The following is a 17,278-nucleotide window of genomic DNA, read 5'->3' on the forward strand; positions in this document are numbered from 1 at the left end:
CCAACTCCTACGTCGACAGCTTCATTCCTTAAGGCAGGAGTGCCACATCCGCCGCAGCAACACCAAAGTAGCTTTCATTGCATCCCCTCGCCATAGGCATCGTCTTTTCCAGGAAGACGGGCCAGGGGAGACCGGCGCGAGGATGCTTGGCTTGAGCAGAAACCAACGCCCCCAGCGGCTTCTCCGTCAAATCGGAGGCAAAATCCAGCCCAGCCCTGAACCACAGACCGTCGAAGATGTTTCCGCCCCGCCTTTATCTTCCGACAATGAAGATGACATTCCCGAGACTGCTTCACTAAAGCTAGTGTCGAAAAGCACCAGTCGCCAGTCTCCTGCTGAGGATTCCGAGCTAGATGAGCCAGCTCGGGGTGATATGAAGCGCACACGATTTCCCAATGGCACCAATACATCTCAGAGGGACAGTAGGCAGGCTTCTAGTCGGCAAGGCCTAAAACACTCAGTGGGTGAAGATACCGATGAAGCATCATCCTCCAGCGCCAAGCGAAGAAAGCTAGTCACCAGTAAAGAATCCGCTCCAGCGAAGACAAGTCCCTCCAGCTCAGCCACTTTCCTCAAGGACGAATGTGGTTTTACCAAGACCAGAAGGTCCAAGGCGACCTATGGTTTGAAAGGCAGGGGCTCGCAAGGGTCACAAGGATCTCAAGTGTCAAAGAGATCACAGGAGACTCAAGCAAAGAAAGGTTTGGGCGCTCGATGGCCAAATTTCGCAATATCACTGACTCGGAATCAGGCCCAACAAAGACTTCCAAAAACACGATTCGTGACGCAGACGAATCTGGACTCTGGAGCAGCCCTGAGAAGTCAAGCAAGGCCAAGTTCAAAGCGCTACCAGACGATACCCTCGGTACCCCAAAGAAATCGAACAAGGCCAAGTTGAAGATTGCACCGGGGGATTCATTCGATTCCCCTGAACAAGAAAACAAGATGAGGCCTATTCCCAAAGACAAACCTTCTCCCTCGCCAACAAAGGGCGGGGTGCTCAGGCTCTCGCAAAACGACGATCTCAGCCAGAGATCTTCCTCCTCACAACAGAGGAAATCTATCTGGAGTAGGAAACTAATTGAGAAGAAAGCACGAAAGAAGGCCAAAGAAGCACCACCCAAGATCGAGCGTGCACAGTTCATCGTACCAATCGACATTGATGACGCGATCGGGTATGGAAGCACAAGAACTCTCTTAGATACGGATTCCAGTGACGCGGAATCTGTCAAGGACGAGCCAGTTCAGGAGGAAGAGAGTCTTGAAAGCGGACTAACGAAGTGTCCATGGTGTCAAGAGTTGGTATCGGCAATAGCCCTGGAGGAATACTCGAAGGGAAAGAAGTTGCTGAATGTGCAGATGCAGAAAAGATTCTGCGAGAAACACAAGAAGGAGACGGCCATGGAGACATGGCGCGAGCGAGGCTACCCCCATGTGGACTGGGAAATGCTGGAACGCCGGTTTGGCGACCATCGAGCTTACCTATCGAGGGTCATTGACGGCAAAAAGTCACACTTCCGTGACATTCTGGCGGAAAAGATCGAAACCGGCCAAGGCAGATCCCTCAAGAAGGAAGGCAACCTGAACCCCGGGTACTACGGTCCGCGGGGTGGTAAGCTCATGCAAGATTACCTTGTGGAAGAGTTTAGCGAGCTGTTGATGGAAAAGGCCGTGAGCGACCATGTCATTGCCGGACGTGGATCGGCGGCTTTCATTCAGTCTGTACTGGTTGCCGAGCTTGCTGTCCAACTCATCATGGAGGACATGGATGTGTCTGCCGCGGAGGCGAGGGGGATCATGGAGGAGAGCAAAGCTGTCGGCGAGATGATACATGAAGAGGTATGACGCGATTTCGGATGTAAGGGAACAACTGTCACGGAGGTGTAGCATGGCGTGTAAGGTTTGGACTCTGGTTTGCACTTGGGCACCAGCAATGATTGCTTTAGAGGTTCTAATGTCACTAGATGTAGCCGTGGTGGTCACGATTTCATGAATACCAAGGTTATTCTCTGAACTATCTAGGGGCTGTTTGAGGTCAAGACTACACTTAATGCTTCCTCTAGCTTCTAATTACATGAGAATTGCAAAGGCCTCACAAGGAGCAAGCTGGATCTCTCTACCATTCAGCTCCTCCAAGGTCCTCCCGGTAGGACTGATCAACACCTCCCTGGCCTTGGCAGGCAAAGTCCACGAGACCGTCTCGGCCGCAAAGTTGCACACGACGAGCGCAGCATCACCGTTGTCGGCCTTCCGGGAGTACGCAAACACCTTTTCGTGCGCCTCGTCGACCAGCTGGAAGTCTCCGTAGACGAAGATGTCGACGTGCTCCTTGCGCTTCTCGAGCACACGACGCCAGCAGTGGTACACCGAGTCCGGGTCCGACGTCTGTGAGGCAGCATTGATGTCACGGTAGTTGTCGTTAACGCGCATCCAGGGCGTGACTTCGGCTGCTGTAAAGCCCGCGTTGGGGGTTGCATCCCATTGCATAGGGGTTCGGGCGTTGTCGCGAGACTTGAGCTGGTACTCGACCTTGTATGAGTCGAGGGTTGCAGCATCGGCGTTATCCTTGTGGGTGCTGGCTCAGTGTTAGCTGGCGATTCCCTCTTGACTATGTCCTTTTACTTACTTCCAATGGCTGAGGCAGTCAATATCCTTATACTCCTCCAGGGGCCAGTCCTTGGGCACATTGGTCATGCCAATCTCCTGGCCCTGGTAGATGAAGGGCGTGCCGGACTGGAAGCCGAGGAAGACTGCAATCAGCTTGGCGCTTGCGACACGATTCTGGGGATCATCGTGAACGAAGCGGCTGACGGATCGAGGCTGGTCGTGGTTCTCCAGATACAGGGCGTTCCAGCCCTGGTTGTCGTACATGAACTTCTGCCACTTGTGGGTGGTGGCCTTGAGCTCTGACAACTTCCAGGTCCTAGGTGTGAACTTGCCCCCTGGACCGTGGTCAAGATCCATCCTACGCCATGTTTAGTTCCACTGAGGTGAGAAGGCCATGTGAGGATGTTGACTTACAGCTCAAAGTGGAAAATCATACTCAGCTCCCCACGGTCAGCACGCACAGCCTTGATCAACTCGCGCTCATCGTGAACGCACGGCATCTCGCCGACGCTAAAGGCATCGTATTCCCGCAGGATCTCGCCAATCTCCTTGAGATACTCGTGGCATCTCGGGCCGCAGGCGTAAAACTCGTGGCCGCGGAGGACGGTCTGGTCCGAGTCGGGGAAGGCCTGGTCCTTGCTAACAAAGTTGATGACGTCCATGCGGAAGCCGTCGGCTCCGCGGTCGAGCCAGAAGCGCATGATCTCGTGGACCTTTTTCCGGACCGCTGGGTTCTCCCAGTTGAGGTCTGGCTGCTCCTTGCAGAAGAGGTGCAAGTAGTACTCGTCTGTTGTCTCGTCGTACTCCCATGTGTCTCCTTTGAGCAAATGTGAGCTTGGGGTGCGGGTTCGAATCATATGGTGGCCTCACCTTGGAAATGACCATGCCAGTTGTTCGGAGGCTGTCTATTCCCATCTGCATCGTACTTTGCAGGTCGCCAGACATACCAGTCACGGTACGGGTTATCCTTGGACTTGCGAGACTCCTTGAACCATTCGTGCTGGTCGCTGGTATGGTTCACGACTAGGTCGAGGACTAGCTTCATTCCTCGCTCGTGGAGCTTGTCCTTGAGGACATCGACGTCCGAGATGTCCCCGTATGGGGGATCGATGACCTCGTAGTCGCTGACATCATATCCCTTATTTTGTTGTTAGCATCCCTAGATCATGGCATTGGTTTCCAGGGGCTAGGACAGCAACGTACCATGTCAACCTGGGGGCTTTTGAAGATTGGTGAAAGCCACACTATGTCGACGCCCAGGTTCTTGAGGTAGTCGACACGAGATATGATGCCCTTCAGATCACCCACTCCGGTGCCTGTCGAGTCTTGGAAGGATGCAGGGTAGATCTGGTATACCGAGCTCTCTTTCCACCAAGCACGGGGGTTCTGGTTTGAGCTGCCCATTATGATTGTTGCGGTCTTGATTTATCAAGTTCTCAGTCTGATGGTTTGGGGATACTCTTGTTGCAAATATGCTTGCTCAACAAGACGTCAGCTACTGCGTTGAGGCCACTGATAAGGGGCTTGATACTCACGACTAAGAAACGAACACGCTGCCCGTATTCTAGTATCTAGATATGTTTCTGGCTTTGATATTTTGGTTCCGGGATGTGGTAATCAACTTGCAATTGGCGCTTCTTTATCATTCCTCTGCAGGTGACATCAACCTTGCGGGGTCCGTGGAATCGTGGTGTTTCCTTAGTGGAGGTGGCTTCGTCACACAGCGTCTCGCCCGCTCAGTGAGGAGTTCGCAGCAGGTAGCCCGCAGTGGAACGACAGAGAGAGTGAAGGAGGATAGCGGCGGCATCTTGCGTCTTAATTAATAGGGTGTCACGGAGTATTTCCCGGGGAATATATGCAGATCGATGGATCAGCCAGCCCCTCTAGGGTAAATTGTTCGGTAGCTGCTCGCAGAACAGAGATAAGTTGAAATCATTCATTGGAGCTTAGCTATGCGAGGTCCCGAGCCGTCTCTCGTGATCAACTTGTCGCATGCTGCACTCGCTGCCTGTGGAGGCTGTGTGGCAATATTAAACAGAATGCACCAAGGTCTCATGTAGAGCGAGGCCCTCTAGGCCAACACACAGTCCGCTTCAGATAGAGCACACTGGCACGATTATTGTTATTCGTGGTTTCGGGTTTCAAAAATGATAACCTGAAGCTGAGGGTGCGCCAGACATTCGAGATCGGCTGTGAGCCACGTATGAAGCAGGCTAGGATGGAGACTATGTAGTTGTGGGTTGAAAGTATTGTAGTGGCGGTGTCGACAACACCGCCTGCAGCCGTATATCATTGGTAGGGCTGCAGCATCTATTCCCTCCATATGGAGTAAAGCAACATGAAACCCTCTCTCGACGGAACCAAGTATCCCGCAAGCTTTGACAGGTGATTCAGATCTCCCGTCTATTGCCTCCCCCGCTGCCACGTTCCGCTGAACGGCTCGTCTAATAATAATAAAACCCATCTGCCGGTTGCGAATGCAGGATCTTACTGCATGCCGCACTGGGATCCGTGCAATCATGTACATATGGGATATCCGTATTGCCAGCTCTCCATCTGCCGTTGACCGTCTGGGGCCAGCAGAAGAGGACGCACAGATCGCCCAAGGGACATGCCGCGAATATTACTCCGTACCTTGTGATGTTAGGTAGCGTGTGTACGACCAACGGATATGCAGCTGTTGCACCGGGCGAACATGAAGGCGGAAGAGGAGCAGTAAGACGAGAGAAGAGACAGACGGTGCTAGGTTCCACCAGAGTCACATCAAAGGATGGGCCTTGCCCTTACGAAACACACACAAACGACACGATACAGTCGCGCCATTGTGTTTCTCCCTCGACAGATGGGCGGAGATAGGGCTGGGCTCGGTGCTTAGATGCGCCCACAGGCAGGCAGGGCTGGCTGGCTGGCTGACTGCAGCGGGATCAGAGGGACCCGACGAGAATGGATTGGATGGAGGAGGGTTTGCGCTTGTCCAGTTGCATATAATGGCTCATCAAGGCAGGCAGCCATATTTCTACTTTATCTCGGTCCATCCATTCCCATACCAGCTTCATACTGTCCTGGAGGGAGGTATTCCAAGGCGCCGACTAACATGACAACCTACCCACATGAAAGGATCCCCCTTGTCACGGAGGGCTCAACGTTACAGCGTCACCGACCGGGGCACAGAGGTGGTGACACACGTGAGAGCCCTCAATGAAGAGGCTGGAGGACAAGACACCCCTGTAGAGGAAGTGAAGAGAAAGAGAAATCCTCAAGTTGAAAATCCCATGGGGATCCAACCTATCCGGAAAAAGCAACGATAGCTCCCAACTAGAGACCCTGAGCCTGGGCGGAGCATGGGCCGTCCCCTCTTGGTGCATGATGATATGGAGCCCGCTGCCAGTGCCAGCCTGTAAACGGGCTAGCTGGGCCGTCTTTTTTGATGGAATTTTGATTTTTCTCTCTCTCTGATCTCGTACCTGGCTGGCGTGGACATGGGGATTCGCACACTGGGGCTTGGAGGTTCGGTCTACTTTGAGCGAGATTGGGAGAGTCAGAGAAGGACAATTATCTACCCATAGAGTCAGACCTCAACATATGATAGTCCAAGGCTCCATATTGCTTGCCTGTCTCTTCCATGTGGAATTTGCTGCCGGCAATGGCCAAGTCATGGAGATGGAGCTCTACCCAAGGTATTAGAGGCAGTGGTACGTGCCATGCCGCGCCTGTGTCGCCCGATTGCAAGGTCGCTACTTGGCGATACCTGAGCCGAGGTATTCGATCCTTTTGACTTTGCCCCGACCTGTTGTGACCTCGAGCGGTGCATCTTTTGCGGCCGACGTCTGTCTGGGCTGCTTGGTTCGTTCCTGGCGAGCGGCACCGAGTCAGAGGAAACCTACCCTTCCCCTGGCTGCCGCGTGGTAGCAATTAAGCTCTGCAACCCCATCGCATCTCCCCTTAGATCAAGATCAACAATATCGCTTCCAGAGACGGGGCACCATTCCTCGGTCGCTCAGGTACACCTGAATCTCTGCTCAGGTGTCACCTAGCGGTACCTCTGTCGGCACCAGTCATGGAAGCAAGCCCCCCTCCCAGGCGGTCCCCTCACTCTCTGGCTCCTCTCCCCTCCAGGTCTCCCTCGTGGATCCCATCCCATCCCATCTCAACCAACCAACCAACCATCGTCGTCATATCCCCCCAAGCACCGTCCATCATTTTTCTCTTCTCACACCCCGGTCGCCATCCCCCGGGCGGCGGTAGGTGCTTGCTGCACCGTCCAGTACAGTACAGCCCGTACAGCAACTAGCTAGCGCCCCCAAGACCAAAGCAGCCAGCATCGTCGACGCTTAATTCCATGTTGGGCGATGGACCTAGCAGCAGCAGGCGCTCGCTGGCTGCATTTGCGTTTGCCTGGGCTGCAATCCCGTTTGTTTGAGTGAGCTTTCCTCCGCACCTCACCTCAACCTACAGGACCACAACCTCCTCTTCCGCGAACCTCAGCTCAGCCTCCCGTCTCTATCACCGCATAACTCGAGATACCATCATCTGTTCCCTCTTCGGCTCCCCGCTCCATTTGGCCACTCTTTGAGACATGACTTGAACAGGCATCGCTTCTCATTTCCGCTCCGGCAGCCCTATAACCAAGCATCATTTACCTTTGTCTCCGTATCTGGACACCCCCCGCCCGCCAGCCCTTGCGACTCGACTCGCACCCCGAACCCATCTCATCCCAATCCCCATCCAGTCCACCAACCTTGGCCCTCGCCCTCTCTCCACCGCGTATGCTCTCAGCTGCCCCGTGCTGTCCTCATCCGGACCTTATGGCCTAGGGCCCTGCCATCGACGCCATCTACGCCCCGGCGACCATGACCAGGAATGAGGCCGGCAATCGCATCAGCTCCATCACGAGCTCTAGCACAAGCACCGACGGCAGCACCCACTCCGCCGTCACCGTGAAGCCCTCGTCGTCGCTGTCGTCGTCCACCACCACCACCACTGCCACTGCCGCCTCCTCCACTGCTCCCGCCTCTGCCACCTCCACTCCCATTCCCACTCACTCGCCTACTCCCAATCCGGACCATACTACCACTACCACTCCAACTCCAGCTCCGTCTTCCGCTGCTGCCGCTCCCGCTGTTCCAGGAGCTTCCTCAGCTTCCACTTCAACCTGGGCCCTCCCCACCGCGTCTCGCTGGCACTCTCACCCTGCTCGCTCCAGCGCCGACGACAATGCTTCTTTGATGAACCAGTGGTGAGTCGTCCGTCCCGCCATGCCGCCTCCCGTGCCCGTGTTCATCCCTCCTCGTCCCCCGTTCTCCCTGCCCGTCGGCGCTCGTCTGACCTTCATCTCGCCTCCCGCTCCCGCCGCCTCCCGTCTGCCAGCTAACGGCTTCCTGCGTCTCTCAGGTCCTCCCCCAAGGATGAGCATCAGGTCTCCCCGACTACCACCTCGTTCGCCGCCCGCGGCATCGCCAATGTCGCATCCAAAGACCGTCGCATGAGCGACCTCACCAATTACCGACGCGAGCTTGCCGTTCTCGAGACCCGAATACCTCAGATTCAGCACAATCCGCCCACCGCAAGCCCCAACCCTCACATTGCTCCGTGGATGAACCACAACGGTTCCTCCACGCCATCCTCCACCATGCCGACCAGCTTTTATAACGACTCTAGCGACAATCTGTCCCTCGCCTCCCAGCTCTCACCGGGCCATCCTCCCAACCACCGCCAGGTCGCCGCGTCTCACGATCCCCCGGATGCCGCATACTTTGATGGCAGGCGTCCATCTGCCGCCAGCATCCTCACCGCGAGCAGTCAGGGCTCCAAGACCAGCGTGACCCGTGGCGGTTTGCGTAAGTTGCAGGGCTTCTTTGGCGAGGAATTCCCCGGGCGCGATAGCTCCGAGAGCAGCCTACCCACTTCGCTCGTGGGCAGGGACCAGCGGTCGCGCTCATACAGCCACAGTCGCCCCACACACAGAGATCGCAACTATTCCAATGCCACTGATCATACTAGAGATGGTTCCCCGTCATCATCGAGACCAAGAACACCCGTTCCAGCACCAGAGGTGGTGCCGTTCTTGTATCAGGACAACACTGTACGTCCGCCACGTGCCTCCCTGTCTCATCACCCTAGCTACTCATGTCCCCCACTGGCCTGGTCCGCGATCGATTCATTCCTCTCCAATCTCCCTCCCTTGACCTGTTTCGCATCATCTCCAGATCCCGATGCTTTCCCGACAGCGTTCCTGCTTGCCAGAGTTGACTGGTTAACCTCGTTCGAATAGGACATTGCGCGATATGGCGAAGCCCCCGTACGAGATATCCTAACTGGCCCCGATCGAGATCGATACGTAAACGACGGATCCTCGCAGGTCCCTCCAAAGACATCCTCCTCGTCGAGGTCCGGCCATTCCATAGTGCATATGCCCGGCCACCACCGACACCACAAGAGTAACGATGATCCCCGGACTTTGCGACCAACTCTGAGCAGGGACGACACAGCCATTGGCACACAACTTCAGCGCGACCGAGGAGGCAGCAGCGTTGCCATGTATTCGACGAGGTCAAGAGGGCAGAGCCCTACGCCCAGTACTAGGAGCGGAGGAACGACATGGGGTTCGAAACCCAGCCAGTTGGACGGACAGACCTCACCTGGCCACCACGGCAAACGTGGATTGCTTGGTCGGTTTCGACGACATCATAAGGACAAGGAAGATGCCGCCAGGCTCCGCGATCTACCCCAATCTACAAAGTCCCTGCAACCCAAATCCTCAAAACCCGACCTCCACCGGCCAGAGCTATCACCTTCAGTATTACCACTCTCAGGGACATTTGGCCCTGGAGACCAGAGCGATGTTCCAGATTCGCGACCTGGGACGCGGGGCGCAGCGACCTTCAACAACAAGTTCCCATTCTCCAAGAAGGGGCGATCTCACCGACCACACGATTATGTCGACGAATCGATTGGCCCGACAGACCGTAATGATCCCGACAAAATTTACCACCTTGACACGAATCTGAACGACATGGAGGGGATCTTGACCAAGCCTCCGCCTCTCACACCCATGGACATTAGTTTTGTGAACAATGTCGAAGCAGATCGCACCGACTCGGTGGTATCGATAGCTCCTAAGGGTCGATGGGACGCCCCGGACAGTTGGGCGGTGCGGCGTAATACCGAAGACAACTCATATAACGGACCTGATCTCGACGAGATTGGAAGCCCCCCTCGGCCAGAGGAGAAGACGGCGCCGTACTGCATCCGAATCTTTCGGTCAGACGGGACATTCTCAACTCATTCCATGTCTCTGGACTCGAGCGTCACGGACGTCATCTCACAGGTCATCAAGAAGACATATGTGGTTGATGGCTTGGAGAATTACCATATCATCTTGAAGAAGCATGATCTCATTCGGGTGCTGACGCCTCCTGAGAGACCGCTGCTGATGCAGAAGCGTCTGCTGCAACAAGTTGGTTACGAGGACAAGGATAGGATTGAAGATCTTGGTCGAGAGGACAACAGCTACCTCTGCCGCTTCATGTTCTTGTCGGCACGAGAGAGCGACTTCCACGCCAAGACCACTGACATGGGTCTAGCTCGAGCACAGAAGCTCAACTATGTTGACCTTTCTGGCCGCAACCTCATTACTATCCCTATATCGTTATACTCCAAGGCCGCGGAGATCATCTCGCTGAACCTTTCGCGCAACCTGTCGCTTGACGTTCCTCGAGACTTTATCCAGTCTTGCAAGCATCTTCGAGACATCAAATTCAACAACAACGAAGCGAGGAAGCTACCACCAAGTTTGAGCCGGGCCAACAAACTGACTTTCTTGGATGTTGCCAATAATCGTCTGGAGCAGTTGGAGCATGCCGAACTCCATATTCTGACGGGGATACTCAAGATGAACCTTGCCAATAACCGACTCAAACACATACCATCTTACTTTGGAGCATACCTCTCACTCCGCTCTCTCAACATTTCCTCTAATTTCCTCGACAAATTCCCCCTATTCCTGTGCAACCTCCCAAGTCTGGTTGACCTCGACCTAAGTTTCAACGGCATTGCAACGATCCCCCCCGAGATCAGCGGCCTGCAAAACTTGGAGAAACTACTGATAACCAACAACAGACTGACACACGCCGTGCCCGCTTCGTTCAGACAGCTGATTAGTTTGCGCGAGCTTGACATCAAGTACAATGGCATCACGAGCATCGACATCATCTCTGAACTCCCGAAATTGGAGATCTTATCCGCCGATCACAACTGCGTCTCGTCTTTTGTGGGACAGTTTGAGTCGATTCGCCAGCTGAAGCTGAACTCGAACCCTCTGAACAAGTTCGAGATTGTGGCACCAGTCCCGACGCTCAAGATACTGAACCTCTCGAATGCGCAGTTGGCCAGTATTGATTCCTCCTTTGCGAACATGATCAATCTTGAGCATTTGATCCTGGATAAAAATTACTTCGTCTCCTTACCCCAAGAGATCGGTACTCTTAGCAGGCTTGAGCATTTCAGCATTGCCAATAACTCGGTGGGAGAACTGCCGGCCCAGATCGGTTGTTTGAATGAGCTGAGAGTGCTCAATGTGCGAGGAAACAACATCTCTAAACTCCCCATGGAACTCTGGTGGGCGAATAGACTCGAGACTTTCAACGCCTCTTCAAACGTCCTCGAACACTTCCCCGCGCCGGCCTCCCGGGCGCCGCGGATGCCCGGCGAGGAATCGCAGCCGGCGCCACCCCCTGTTAACGGGAGAGCCGCTCCCCTCGGGACGCTATCGGCCACGCCGAGCTCAGAGGAGCTCTCTGATGAGAGAAGGCCAAGTCAAAACTCGAGCACACTTCTCAGTGTCGGCCCGTCCCCCCTGGCTGGTGACCGCAAGAGTTCTGTAGTGTCTGTCTATGGGAAGGGTGGCAGGAAGACGTCGGTGGTGTCGAGAGCGACTACACCGTCAGTGGCCATGTCCTCGGCGAACCCCAGAAAGGATTCCTCATCTAGGTTTACTAACACTTTTGCCGGATCTCTTCGAAACCTCTACCTGGCCGACAACCGTCTTGACGATGATGTTTTCGAGCAGATCAGCCTGCTCCCGGAGCTCAAGGTGCTCAACCTCTCATACAACGATGAAATCAGCGACATGCCACAGAGGTCGATGAAGAGGTGGCCGCAGCTTGTCGAGCTCTATCTGTCTGGAAATGGACTCACAACATTGCCGGCAGATGACTTGGAGGAGTCCAGTCTGCTCCAGGCGCTGTACATCAACGGCAACAAATTCACCAACCTGCCTGCCGACATTTCTCGGGCTAAGAACCTTGCCGTGCTTGATTGCGGCAATAACTTTTTGAAATACAACATTTCTAACGTGCCGTATGACTGGAACTGGAACCTCAACCCCAACCTGCGGTACCTGAACCTGTCCGGCAACAAGCGCCTGGAGATCAAGCAGTCAACATACGGCCCTAGTGGACCCGGGGTTGTTGATCGTGAGGAGTACACAGACTTCAGCCGTCTGCTTAACCTGCGCATCCTGGGTCTTATGGATGTTACACTTACTCAACCAAGCATCCCCGATCAGAGTGAGGACAGACGTGTGCGCACCTCGGGATCCCTCGCCGGCCACCTGCCTTACGGTATGGCCGATACCCTTGGCAAACATGAGCATCTGTCCACTGTCGACCTGGTGGTACCGAGATTCAATGCTTCCGAGACTGAGATGCTCCTGGGTTTGTTCGACGGACAGGCTCTCTCCAGTGGAGGATCCAAGATTGCCAAGTATCTCCACGAGAATTTTGGTCACATTTTTGCCTTGGAGCTGAAGTCACTGAAGTCACAGTCCAAGGAGACCCCGATTGACGCTCTTCGGCGTGCATTCCTCGCGCTCAACAAGGACCTGGTGACGATCGCTATTCAGCACTCGGAAGAACGGCCGCTCAAAGTGCATAGGGGCTCTGGCCAGCCCGTGATTCTGACCAAGGAGGATCTCAACTCGGGTGGTGTTGCCACCGTCATCTATCTCCAGAGCACAGAACTATACGTTGCGAACGTGGGAGATGCCCAGGCCATGGTGATCCAGACTGATGGCACCCACAAGATGCTGACTCGCAAGCATGACCCTGCTGAGCCCAGCGAACGATCCCGCATTCGTGAAGCTGGTGGGTGGGTTTCTCGCAATGGCAGGTTGAACGACCTTCTCCAGGTGTCACGCGCCTTTGGTTATGTTGATTTGATGCCGGCCGTGCAGGCGGCGCCGTACGTCAGCAACATGACTCTCAAGGAGACGGACGATATCATCCTAATAGCAACCAGGGAGCTGTGGGAGTACTTGTCTCCTGGCCTGGTCACTGACATTGCGAGAGCAGAGCGTGGCGACCTCATGAGAGCGGCTCAGAAGCTCCGCGACCTCGCCATTGCATATGGCGCCTCTGGTAAAATCATGGTCATGATGATCAGCGTCGCTGACCTCAAGCGGCGGATGGAGCGGTCCAGGAATCATCGCGGAACTACTAGCATGTCCCTTTATCCATCCGGCATCCCCGACGGGGCTCAAGTTCTCTCGACGAGAAGGGGCCGTAGAGGCAAGGGAGATGTTCTCGACTCCCAACTCAACCGACTCGAGGCCGAGATCCCGGCGCCCACAGGCAACGTGTCTATCGTCTTCACGGATATCAAGAACTCGACAACCCTGTGGGAGATGTATCCTAGCGCCATGAGATCGGCCATCAAGCTCCACAACGAGTTTATGCGTCGGCAGTTGAGAAAGATTGGCGGATACGAGGTCAAGACTGAGGGTGATGCTTTCATGGTGTCATTCCCGACAGCTACATCTGCTTTGCTATGGACATTTTCAGTCCAGACGGGGCTCCTGGATTTGCCCTGGCCATCCGAAGTCTTGAACTCGGTGTCCTGCCAGCCGGCGTATGACAAAGACAACAGCCTCATCTTCAAGGGTCTGTCAGTGCGAATGGGTATCCATTTTGGAGACTGCGTGAGCGAAACAGACCCAGTCACCCGACGCATGGACTACTTCGGACCCATGGTCAACAAAGCATCCCGAATCTCGGCCGTTGCGGATGGAGGACAGATCACTGTGTCGACTGATTTCATCTCGGAGATACAGCGATGTCTCGAGAACTTCCAGGATACAGACCGGAGCAATGCCTCTGAGGCTGAAGATTCGTTTGAGGACGAAACGTATGCCAGCGCCATCAGGAAGGACCTGAAACACCTCACTTCTCAAGGCTTCGAAGTTAAGGAGCTGGGCGAGAAGAAGCTGAAGGGTCTGGAAAATCCCGAAGTTGTCTACTCGCTCTACCCCCACGCGCTGGCCGGACGTATCGAGTTCCACCAGCAGCACGAGAGACGAGAGGAAGGCGGCGGCGACAAACCAGCGATCCTCGCCCCAGGAGCTGAGCTCATCTTCGACCCAGATATGATCTGGACTCTATGGCGCGTGAGCTTGCGCTTGGAGATGCTCTGCAGCTCGTTGGAATTGCCGCGAGACGAAGCCCCTGGGGGCCTTCAATCTCCCGAGACAGAGTTGCTCGAAAGGATCAAACAGCGTGGAGGAGAGGTGACGGATCGATTCTTGATCAACTTTATGGAACATCAAGTGAGCAGGATAGAGGTGAGTCGGAACTGAAGCTGTATACATCATGGCCCCACTAACACTCGGTAGACGTGTATCTCAACATTGGCAATGCGCCACCTTGCTATTGGCGGTGGTGTCATCAAGGAGCTTGATGAGCTCCGAGGGCCCATGTCTGATATCCTGGACGAACTGACGGCTCAACGTAAGGAACTGGAGCGGTACAAGAAGCGATACGGCAAGCTGCCCAGCCCCGAAAGCAGCGACGATGACGAAGATGACTACGATACGGATGAAGGCAGCGACACGGAGCAAGAGTCCTAAGTCCTCGCGGCCGACTCGGCGTGGCGATGTTTCTCGCGCTTGTATATATGCTATAATCACCCTGGACGCGACATGGGCATTTCGAGCTTGGGAGGCTTCAACTTTATAGTTTGCTCGGGAGGTCACTTGCCGGGAAGGGAGCTCAGGAGATGGAAGGCGAGAAGGGGTCCTGGCATGGATGGGCAGTGTTTTTGTTTTCTGGGTTGCGAGCTTGTCTATGGGAATCATGGCCCCCCTATTCTAGGGGGTTTGCTCTTTCGGGTCCAGATACGTGTTGGGAGAAACTACTCATGGGGTTTTTGGGATGGAAAAGGCATTCGAGGGAGAAGAAGTGCACGGCGTTGGGGGATGGGAAAGCCATGGCTCCCCTTTTTGTAACTGTCGAGTCACCTACCTACCTGGGTCTGGGTCAAGGTCTGGGTCAAGGTCTGGTTCTGGTTGTTGGTGAGATTTACACTGTAGGCATTGCCTCATTTGGAGTTTTACGAACCGCGCCGTATGCCTTGGTTTTATCTGATACGATAGCAAGTACCAAAAAGCATTGCATTGATGTGTAGCATATTTTACAAGTCCCCATTCCACGTGGCTCTATGGAGTAGCCTTCTGATGCGATGCATCTATTTGCCCTGGTTTAAGATTCGGATCCGGGGCGACATTCGGGGTCCAATCCACCACCCACCTGTGTACTTTCTGACAAAGCCCCTGATGGCGGCGATACGAGCACCTTGGCCCAAGACCCTTTCTTCCTCCCGGCCAGCTTCGTCTTCCCCAGCAGCTGGGCTCCCCGGCTTGAGGATCTCAATGCCATCATAGCCCATCACCACCCCCAGAACTTGCCACTCACCTAGCACCTTGTTTCGGTCTTCGGCCAAAACGTAGTCGAAGCGCTCCCAGAAGGATTGCCAAAGGAGCTGGTCTCCCTTTTCCGTCTTGTCAAACAGCAGCACAGGTGAAGTCGCCTCAGGTTCTGGGCTGATGGGAAACGCGATGGGGTAGCCCGAGGGGTTCTGCCCGAAGAGCGTGAGCCCTGTCATGCAGGTCAGCACGTCAGCGTGAACATCGACGATAGGGGAAGGATCATCGCGAGATATGGCGTAGATCTCCCTCAAGGCGTCGCCGCCGGGATAGTTGAGAGAGGAGAAGAGGAGCATGACAAGACTGGCACCGAAACTAGCCACGGTGGAGAGGACGAGAACCAGGGTTATCGCTTGGTTCAAGGCGGACTTGACAGCACGCACGGCGATGAAGTTGGCGCCAAGCGCGGCAACAGCGGTCATAGACGGAACAACGTAGAAGACGAAACGGGCCTCTTTGTGTGGCTGGAGAGAGTAGATGGCAACGAAGAGTATGTTGGGGATCAACAAGTCTCGAGCAGCACGTGAGGTACCTGGCTGAATAAGAGCGAGAACCATGAGCAGCGGTACCACCGGATTAAGCAGAAGCTTTGGTAGCGCCGAGCTGAAGTAGTAGTACCAGGGGGAAATCCCCCACTCCGAGGAAGACCCAAGGATGGCGTTGAAGTAGAAACCCCAGAGCTCAGGCCAGAGGGGCTTCTGCCAGAAGTACGAGTCCAGGGGCACCGAAACAGCAAGTGCAGCGGTGAAAGAGCCCAGGAAGACAAGAACGAGGGTGCGCAACGAGATGCGATGAGTGGCAAGGAGATAGAAGGCAGTGGTGATGAGGAGAATGGCAACTTCGGAGCGGAAGATGGCGGCCGAGATGACGAGGAGGGCAATGGCCTGCTTCTGCCGGATGGAAGCCATCTGGGGGTTTGCCTGGGGTAGAAGGAACGCCAAAGCAAGAGTTGCTGATTCATGTAAGCCAAAACGAAGCTGAAGCTATCACTGAGAGATGGGCGACTTACTCAGGCCAAAAGCATACATGTTTGGCAAAGTCCGCGAGAGGTAATAGTTGATGTGGAACTGGCTGGCGATGAAGAGAGCCCACCACCCGGCCACACCAGGTCCATAGGCTCTCTTGAGAGCATTCTTGAAAGTCAGCAGGGCGGCGACGTTGGCTGCAGCGAGGATGCCGCGGACAACAAGCTGGGCATGTTGGAAGCCGACGAGGGCGACGATGGGCTGGCCTAGGCCGGCGAGGAGCACGGCACCGAGGAAGGTGCGGGGCACGGCGCCGGGGAAGGTGAAGTGATCATACGAGTCCAAGAGACGCTGGTGAACATCCTGAGTTGGGGTCCCGTAGATGAGGATATCGTGGACTGCCTGCAGGTTGAACGACTCCTCGACCTTGGTATAGGGAGACGTGAGGAGATGGACCAAGGGGGTCAAGATGAGGAGACCAGTGAGTGAGATATCTAGGAGAGTTGGTAAGTGGACTACGGCAAAGGAGGGGGAGGATAATATGGAAGAAATGGAAGCAATACTGACCAAGGGCCCTCATCTTGAACGAGGTTTTGTGCAAAGACCAAGGTTGACGCTACGTCCGTCGGGCGTGAAAGGAACGACTTGAAATAGATGGAGAGACGGCAAGAAGCGAAAGCGTGCCTGTTTAGGGGCATCAACTCAATGCCGTATCAACAATAGCATTGGAATGGATCAAGGCCGAGTTTGTGTTTAATCTCAGTTTCCAGGTGTAAGTTGAGCTGCCAGCGATACTTGGGTAGGTACATAGAGGGAGCTCTCTCAATGAGGAAGGGGCACGCTTGGGCCACCATTGGCTGGTCTCCACCTCAGGGGTCGTCGGATCGGTCCAACTGATCCCCCGCAGCCTCTCCCCCAGTTCAAGTTCAAGCCACCATGGCAGTGGCACCCA

The 17,278-nt window shown here is 54.9% G+C and overlaps 4 protein-coding genes across 4 annotated transcripts; 2 read left to right on the forward strand and 2 right to left on the reverse strand.

Moving 5' to 3' along the window:
- Positions 1-142: 142 nt before the first annotated feature.
- NCS57_00059900 (Restriction of telomere capping protein 4) lies at positions 143-1,845 on the forward strand (the record flags this gene model as incomplete). The annotated part of the gene is made up of 2 exons (XM_053050682.1): positions 143-701; positions 752-1,845. The coding sequence occupies 2 exons, from the start codon at positions 143-145 to the stop codon at positions 1,843-1,845; spliced, it is 1,653 nt and encodes a 550-aa protein (XP_052919197.1).
- Positions 1,846-2,070: 225 nt separating this feature from the next.
- On the reverse strand, positions 2,071-4,011 carry NCS57_00060000 (Glycoside hydrolase family 13; the record flags this gene model as incomplete). The annotated part of the gene is made up of 5 exons (XM_053050683.1): positions 2,071-2,575; positions 2,627-2,965; positions 3,022-3,424; positions 3,478-3,745; positions 3,811-4,011. The coding sequence occupies 5 exons, from the start codon at positions 4,009-4,011 to the stop codon at positions 2,071-2,073; spliced, it is 1,716 nt and encodes a 571-aa protein (XP_052919198.1).
- A 3,446-nt stretch (positions 4,012-7,457) lies between these two features.
- On the forward strand, positions 7,458-14,506 carry NCS57_00060100 (Adenylate cyclase; the record flags this gene model as incomplete). The annotated part of the gene is made up of 4 exons (XM_053050684.1): positions 7,458-7,843; positions 7,999-8,689; positions 8,879-14,221; positions 14,273-14,506. 4 exons carry the CDS (start codon positions 7,458-7,460, stop codon positions 14,504-14,506), a joined length of 6,654 nt encoding a protein of 2,217 aa, XP_052919199.1.
- A 617-nt stretch (positions 14,507-15,123) lies between these two features.
- On the reverse strand, positions 15,124-16,906 carry NCS57_00060200 (Mannosyltransferase; the record flags this gene model as incomplete). Its single annotated transcript, XM_053050685.1, has 3 exons — positions 15,124-16,313; positions 16,371-16,820; positions 16,894-16,906. 3 exons carry the CDS (start codon positions 16,904-16,906, stop codon positions 15,124-15,126), a joined length of 1,653 nt encoding a protein of 550 aa, XP_052919200.1.
- Positions 16,907-17,278: the final 372 nt, after the last annotated feature.

This window comes from Fusarium keratoplasticum, chromosome 1 (assembly GCF_025433545.1).
Source record: "Fusarium keratoplasticum isolate Fu6.1 chromosome 1, whole genome shotgun sequence".
Taxonomy (NCBI): domain Eukaryota; kingdom Fungi; phylum Ascomycota; class Sordariomycetes; order Hypocreales; family Nectriaceae; genus Fusarium; species Fusarium keratoplasticum.